Source organism: Gekko japonicus, unplaced genomic scaffold (genome assembly GCF_001447785.1).
Source record: "Gekko japonicus isolate JY-2015 unplaced genomic scaffold, Gekko_japonicus_V1.1 scaffold1159, whole genome shotgun sequence".
Lineage (NCBI taxonomy): Eukaryota > Metazoa > Chordata > Lepidosauria > Squamata > Gekkonidae > Gekko > Gekko japonicus.
In genome coordinates this window covers 433,488-440,602 of record NW_015160245.1, presented here as the reverse complement: position 1 = coordinate 440,602, position 7,115 = coordinate 433,488, and the positions used below count along the sequence as shown (strand labels likewise).

General features: G+C 59.6%; 2 protein-coding genes across 2 annotated transcripts in view; both read left to right on the top strand.

Annotated features, from left to right (window-relative positions):
• Nucleotides 1-538, top strand: part of KMT2A (lysine (K)-specific methyltransferase 2A) — a 53,963-nt gene extending 53,425 nt beyond the window's left edge. The window contains exon 38 of the mRNA XM_015413696.1: nt 156-538. Within this exon, the coding sequence (XP_015269182.1) occupies nt 156-431 (276 nt within the window). The 3' untranslated portion in view covers nt 432-538. The remainder of the gene's footprint in view (nt 1-155) is intronic.
• Nucleotides 539-5,971: 5,433 nt separating this feature from the next.
• TTC36 (tetratricopeptide repeat domain 36) lies at nt 5,972-7,072 on the top strand. The gene is made up of 3 exons (XM_015413790.1): nt 5,972-6,127; nt 6,373-6,558; nt 6,712-7,072. The coding sequence occupies exons 1-3, from the start codon at nt 6,001-6,003 to the stop codon at nt 7,008-7,010; spliced, it is 612 nt and encodes a 203-aa protein (XP_015269276.1). The 5' UTR covers nt 5,972-6,000; the 3' UTR covers nt 7,011-7,072.
• Nucleotides 7,073-7,115: the final 43 nt, after the last annotated feature.

The following is a 7,115-nucleotide window of genomic DNA, read 5'->3' as shown; positions in this document are numbered from 1 at the left end:
GCCACAGCTGCTGTGGGAGCCCTAGAGAAGGCCTGTTTGCGGAGGAGGAGCCAGCCCTCCCGGAGAGCTGTCTGCACTGCAGCGGCTCTTGCGTGTTGGTAGGTTGGCCGTGCCCAGCAGTGGCGTAACCCACCCTCTCTCTGCTCCTGACCCAGGGCATCGGCTGCTACATGTTCCGCATTGACGACTCAGAGGTGGTGGACGCCACCATGCACGGAAATGCCGCCCGCTTCATCAACCACTCGTGCGAGCCCAACTGCTATTCCCGGGTCATCAACATCGATGGGCAGAAGCACATTGTCATCTTTGCCGTGCGCAAGATCTACCGTGGCGAGGAGCTCACCTACGACTACAAGTTCCCCATCGAGGATGCCAGCAACAAGCTGCCCTGCAACTGTGGCGCCAAGAAATGCCGCCGGTTCCTCAACTGAGCCGGCCCGGCTGCTGCGGCGGTTGCTCTGGGGTCTCTCTCGGCCCAATACACACCTGGCAGGTGGGGCCGGGGCACCCCCTCCGAGGCACTCCCTTCCCCTCCCGAGAAGAGGGTCCTCGTGGTGGGCGGGCGGGCAGTGCGCTGGGGCTGGGGCACAGGGCCTCAGCCGGAGCACGGACTTGGCTTTCCTGAGACACACAGCCAGGTGCCACTGCGGAGAGGCTGAGTTTGAGGGGCCAGCACCGCTGGGAGCCTCGCCTGAACCGTGGCCTGGCTGTGTTGGGGTGTGGGGGTGCGTTCAGCTGTTGCTCTGTTTTGGCTTCAGCAGGCGGGGGTGCGGCATGGCCCCGAAGCAGCCCCTGTGTCTGAGCAGAGGTGGGGGAGGTGCTGCTGGCCAGTCTTGCCGCAGAGAGCAGGGCGGTTCCCAGCCTTCCTGTCCCCTACGCACCCCCCTTGCCTCTAGACGGAGAGCCGGTAGAGCAGGAGTGTTCTCCCCCCACGCGGCCGGGCCGTCCCGGGGGGGGGGGGGAATCCGAGGCAGGGAAGCTGCTCAGCCAGCCAGAGGACTCAGGAAGTCTCCGAGCTGGTTCTGGGCAGGCCTTCCCAGGGGCTCCGAGCTGATTGGGAAGCCTGGTGGCCGTGATACCTGGGGGTGGATGGGTGAGCGTGTGTGTGAGTGAAGGGGGGGGGCCTTGCGCCCCTCTGAGGGTACATCCGAGCAGCACCATCTCCTCTCCACCCGCCTTCCGTTGCCACCTCTTGAATTGCATCATTGGATTTTACTTGGTTCTGTTTACAGTTTTAATATTTAAGGATTTGTAAATGTAAATAATTTTGTATATTTTTCTATGAGAAGCACTTCATTGGGAAGAGCACTTACGAGACTATTTTTTCAACTGTGGTGTCATCCTAATTTAAGAGAGACCCGTTTCTGGCTGGAGTGGGGGGGGGCCTTCAGGGGGTGGCTGGCCCGAGGCCCCGCGGGAGCTCTCCAGCGGCTCCTTCTTCCCTAGAATCTTGGGCTGGGCCTTGAAGGTTCTGCCTGGCGAAAGGGAGGGAGGGAGATCCCTGCCACCCCTCCATGGAGACCGGAGGCTGCGGCCTCTGCCCTTCCTGGTCTCTGGAAGCACCCAGCCTGGGTGGGCCGGCATCTCCTTCCACCAGGGCAGAGCTCAGGCGTGGAGCTTCCTCCTCTGCCCAAGCAGTTTCCTGCCAGGCCAGTAAGCACACTCCCTGCCCTCTCCCCCTCATCCCTCCGGCCGTTTGCCTGGAGGGGGCTGCCCGGCACCACGAAAGCCCCGCTCTGTGCTGCCCAGCCCGGGGGGGGGGCCGGGCGGGCGCAGTGTGGCTTCATGCCTGTTGTCTGTCTGTTCCCTGCTGGATGAGGCTGGCCAGCGAGGGGTCCTCCACTGTTCCTCTTGGTTGCACCCGCGGGAGCACACGGGCAGCAGGGCGAGGGAGGGAGGCTGCCCCCCCCCCAATGCCTTGAAGGACACACTGAGGAGCAGGATGCCCGGGGGGAAGGGAGAGCCGGCTCGCTGGCCCTTGCTGCTGCTGAATCTGTCCCGGCTGCTGTGAGCAGCAGCCACCATGGCCAGTCAAACTGCCTGTGAGCTGAGGAAGCCGTGCGCTGGGGGCAGGTCTCAGGCACTCCGGTTGGCGTTGCTTCTCTGCGCAAGGGGAGGGGTCCCCGCCGCACAGCTTCCTCCCGGCAACATGAATGTATATTTCTAAGGACTGACAGAGATCATGATACCTGAGACTACGAAGACTCAAACCTTTAAGGTGTTTATTTTTTTAAAGGAAAAGCGGGTCACAGCAAAGGGCTGGGTCTAACCTTCGCTTCCCTCTCCTCCTCCTCCCTTGCAAAGCAATACGGGGTCCTCCTGACAGACGTCCTTTGCGCAGAATCATGTCCTTTGCCCCTAGACTGCTGGTCCATCCCCCACCCAAACACCTGCAAGGTTTTATAGCTATAAATATGGTATATATAGGAACTACTATTGTAATGCACCGTGTCTTGAAGCCTGGCTTTGAATTCTCTTTAACACTATAGATCAAGGTTGTGTTGCAGTTGCTCAACAGGCAGGAGGCTCCCTCTCCCTCCCCCTCCCAGCTGGGGGGGGGAGGCGCTTCTCTGGCTGGGCCTGCCGCTGGGAGTGCCCTTGGCGAGGCAGTCTCCTGGCTTTTCCGTGTGAGCAGTCAATACTTGTGCAACTTGTTTCTCCCTCCTTTGGACTTCTTCCTTGTTGGGGTGCCACAGCCGTATCACGCGCTTTCCTGGTATCGAGACCAGATCCTGCTGCTTTGCCTCTCAGCCAAGAACTGTCCATGTGGCGTTCCTTTGATTCAGTGTCAGTAGTGAATAATTGTTTCGAGCCGTGCAGATACTCCGCTGCAAACACAGGGTTCTGTTTCAAACAAAATGCAACTTATGTCAAACCAATCTTCAGTTTTGTTTTCCTTTTCTTCTTGTGTTCTTCCAAACTGTTTGGACTTTTTTTTCCTTTCTTTCAAAAGAGGAAATGTGTCTCCAGTGCGTCAGTGTTAATTCCCTGCCATCCCAGGGACGAAGGAAGTTCTTTCAATGGTTCAAGAAATGACTGAATGTAAAAAATCTGTGTATATAGTTGTAAAAAAAAAGGAGTTTTTAAACATGTTTATTTTCTATGCACTTTTTTTATTTAAGTGATAGTTTAATTAATAAACATGTCAAGTTTATTGCTTCAGAGGATGGTGGTATTTCCGTTATTGATTAGGCTGCTGGAGGTGCCCCCCCCACTCCCCCAGGCTCACGTGTGTGCCTGGCGCCAGGGAAGAGGGGCACGCTGGGAGACGGGGCTTCTAAACTTAAGGCAGTGCTTTGGGAGAGGGCCCCCTTTGAGCCTCTGTTCCCACGCCTTCCAAGCCGATTGGAAAGCGGCCGACAGCAGCTTCCTTCGGTTTGATGCGGTGGGCTCTGCCCTCGTGTCTCAGAGGATCTGTTCGGGCAACGCGCCTCTTTGGAGCCGCCTGCCAAGAAAGTCAAGGGTAAAGGGAAGGATAGGCAAAAGACCACCTCCCACTCCAAGGGGATGGCCCAAACCCCAGAACTGACTCCAGCTCTACAAGCAAAACCCACTATGCCCCCAGAACGGAGGCTATTTCCAATCTTGGTTTCAGAAGGAGAAGTCTAATCCAAGTTGCTGACCGGTCAACTCTTGTTTGACGTCGACCCTGAGCAGACGGTTCCGTGGCCCCAACACCATCCGCCTGCCAGACGGCCTTCCTACCTGCACAGGATGTCACCAGGATACCTAGCGGAATGGGGCGATACTTGCAGCGGGCACCTGGATCTGAGCAGTCACTACTATTCACGGAGCTCATTTTCATATGCGCCTTTGGTTTCAAGGACCAGCAGGCCTCCCTCCCCCTGGATTCGAGAGAGGAGATGCAGACCCAACGGTTGAGTCCGATGGGTCAGCCTCGGCACAAAGCCCGGATGAACAAATAGGAGAAGCCGCCTCCACTTTGCCTACTGAGGATTTCAAAATGTATGAGGAGCAAATGGCTCCTGTGTCCCAGTCCTTAGAAACAGCAACACTTTCCACTGAGAAAAGACAGAAAACTGAAGACCTGCCTTTCGAAGGCTCCACATTCTTTTCATCGAAGACTGATGAGACTTGATGTTAATAAAGAAAGACTGTGAAGTCCTTGGGGGGGGGGGTGTACCTAGTCGAGCCCAGTATAAACAAAGATCCTCCTCCTGTCAGCCTTGGCACCCCTATCAGCTGGACTATAGATGTGCCGACACATCAGGCGCTCCGTACCCTCCCTCTAAGCCTTCTCCTCCCCAGCCGAGTTTCTCCCAGAGGCGTAAGGGATCAAACGGAGCCCGCTCTCGTGAGTCAGTTGGCCCCACCCACCATGGGAGCCATCCCCCCCAGCCACTGAAGCAGTTCTGGCTAGAAGTGGTCAAGTTTGGTGACAGAAGATAGATGATGAAAACAGGGTTGCACTTACCTGCAACTTGCTCATTAAGTGTCTTTGCAGGCATGCACCCTCCCTCCTGCCGCGCTGCATGCTTCTTTGGTGGTGTTTAGGAACTGAGGGTAGGGGTGCCGCACTCCTGGAGCAAGTGGTCCCTGGGTGGGAATGAGCTCCACTCTGGTGCACAGCGCCCCCTGGAGGCTCTGAGCTAGAAAAACCTTCCAATAGGCAGGCCTGCTCACGTGCAGGCCCCCCCCCATGTGTGCCTGCACAGAAGATACTCAATAAACAAGTTACAGGTAAGTTTTCTATAATCTTTTTAAAATCCATCTTAAACATTAAGTTTTTGTAGTTCAGAGGGCCCCCTCTAAACAGGATATATATTTATTTCATTTATACCTCCCCTTTCTCCTCAGCTGGGACCCAAAGCAGCTTACTTCATTCTCTCCTCCTCCATTTTATCCTCACAACAATCCTGTGGGGTAGGCCATGCTAGGCTAAGAGCATGTGACTGGCTCATGGTCACCCACTGAAGCTGGCTGCCTCTGAACATAGAGGATCCCTTGCTGAACCACTCCACGAATGGGTGGGATCCCCTCTTCACAGAATCACAGAATGTTCGAGTCGGAAGGGACCTTGCAGGTCATCTAGTCCAACCCCCTGCACTCTGCAGGAGCACAGCCGAAAGATGGCCCTACAACGTACCGAAAGAGGGTTGTCCAGCCTCCGCTTGAAAACGTCCAGCAAAGGAACATCCACCACCTCCCGAGGCAGACGGTTCCACTGCTCAACCACTCTTGCAGTCAGGAAGTCTCTCCTGATATTTAGCCGGTAACGACTCCCTTGTAATTTCCACCCATTAGATCTAGTCTTGCAATCCGGAGCAAGAGAGAATAGATCCACTCCGTCTTCTACATGACAGTCCTTCAGATACTTGAAGACTGCAATCGTGTCCCCTCTAAGCCTTCTCTTTCCCAGGCTAAACAGACCCGACTCTTTCAGCCTTTCCTCGTAAGACTTGGATTCCAACCCTCTCACCATCCTGGTTGCCCTCTTCTGGACACGCTCGAGCTTGTCAGCATCCTTCCTCAAATGTGGTGCCCAAAAGTGGGCACGGGACTCCACAAGCTATCAATGCTTGAGGCCATCACTGCGCCCTCTGGTAGTGAGGGCCACAATTTAATCATCCATCCATCCCACTCCATAATCCCGAGTTCTACTGGTATGAAGGACCGAGAAACCTCTCTCGTGTCTCCCCTCCTCAGTCATCTTTTTTCAATGAAAAGTTCCAAATCCTTTCCTCAAAGTGCCCCCGGATGACCTTGGGCCGGTCACACACACACACACACACCCCAGCCTGGCCTCCCTCCCAGGGTTGTCCAGAGAAGCCTGCACACTACTTCGGGTCGAAAGGGCGACGGCAATCCTTCCAGCGACCTGGGCCCTTGACCCCCTGGGCTGCCCGGCAGGTTGCTGGCCTCTCTCCTCCTCCTCCTCCCCCCCCCGGGCCATTGGTTGTCCGTGGGCCAGCCCCCTCCCGCCTGCCTCCCCGGTCCCGGGGCCGGCCAGCCCCTCAGTGCCCGGTGCGCCACGCCGCCATGGGGACAGCCGAGGAGGCCGAGGCCGTCCTGGAGTGCCTCTTCCACCCTCACGCCCCGTTCGGGGGACCCGCGGCTGGCGAGGAGGAGGAGGAGGAAGAGCCGCCCCCGCTGCCGCCGGAGGAGGGTGAGCCGCCCCAGGGGTGGCGCAAGGCCGGGGCTGCTGAGCCTGGCCACCAGGGCAGAGGTGTCCCCACGGGCGGCAGCGGCCAGCGGCAGGATCCCGGCGACTGAGGCCGGCCTCTCCGCGGGGGCGCTTCCAGCGGGATGGGGAGTGAGCCGCGGGGGTCGTGCAGGGGCCGGGGTCTGGTCTGGGCGGCCCTCGAGGCGTCTCCGAACTAGCCCGGCCTCTCACCTCCCTCCCTCCCGCAGGCGCCTTTGCGCCGGAGCTGCTGGCAGAAGCCCGGGGGCTGGAGGCCGAGGGGATCGCGGCGGCCGAGGCAGGAGACACGGAGGCGGCCCTGGAGAGATTCGGCCGAGCCATCCGGCTGCTCCCGGCGCGGGCCTCCGCCCACAACAACCGAGCCCAGGCCCTGCGCCTCCAGGGGGACGTGGCCGGTGAGTGGGGGTGGGAAGGGGGGGAGGCCGGGCCCGCGTGGCCCCAGGGGCGCTTCCCGGGAGCTCGAGCGCCAGCCAGGTGGGGGGGCCCGGCCTCCCCCTCTGGGCCCTGACGCGGGCCTCGCCGCCTGCCTCTCCCCGGTGTCCCCGCAGGAGCCCTGGAGGCGCTGGGCGCGGCGCTGGAGCTGAGCCGGGGGTCCGGCCGGGTGGCGCGCCAGGCCTTCGTGCAGCGGGGGCTCCTCCGGCGGCTGCAGGGCCACGACGAGGCCGCCCGGGAGGACTTCGCGCAGGCCGCCCGCCTGGGGAGCCGCTTCGCCCGGCAGCAGCTGGCGCGGATGAACCCCTACGCCGCCCTCTGCAACCACATGCTGGCCGCCGCCATGAAGACGCTGCGCGGGACCGGCGCGACGGGGGAGCCGCGCCCGCCGCCGCCGCAGGAGGACCGCGAGTAAAGCGCACCGACCGCCCGGGACTCTCGCCGGATGGCCGGCCGGATGGCCGGATGGCTGCCCCCCCCCCCCCCCCAAAAACGCCTCCCCCCCCTCTCCTTTCCCCCC

Excerpts from the sequence above, each read along its gene's own strand:
- TTC36 (XM_015413790.1), top strand. The coding sequence starts at position 6,001 with ATGGGGACAGCCGAGGAGGCCGAGGCCGTCCTGGAGTGCCTCTTCCAC. Across the intron at positions 6,128-6,372 it reads CCCGCTGCCGCCGGAGGAGG|GCGCCTTTGCGCCGGAGCTG; the intron begins GTGAGCCGCCCC and ends TCCCTCCCGCAG. Across the intron at positions 6,559-6,711 it reads CCTCCAGGGGGACGTGGCCG|GAGCCCTGGAGGCGCTGGGC; the intron begins GTGAGTGGGGGT and ends GTGTCCCCGCAG.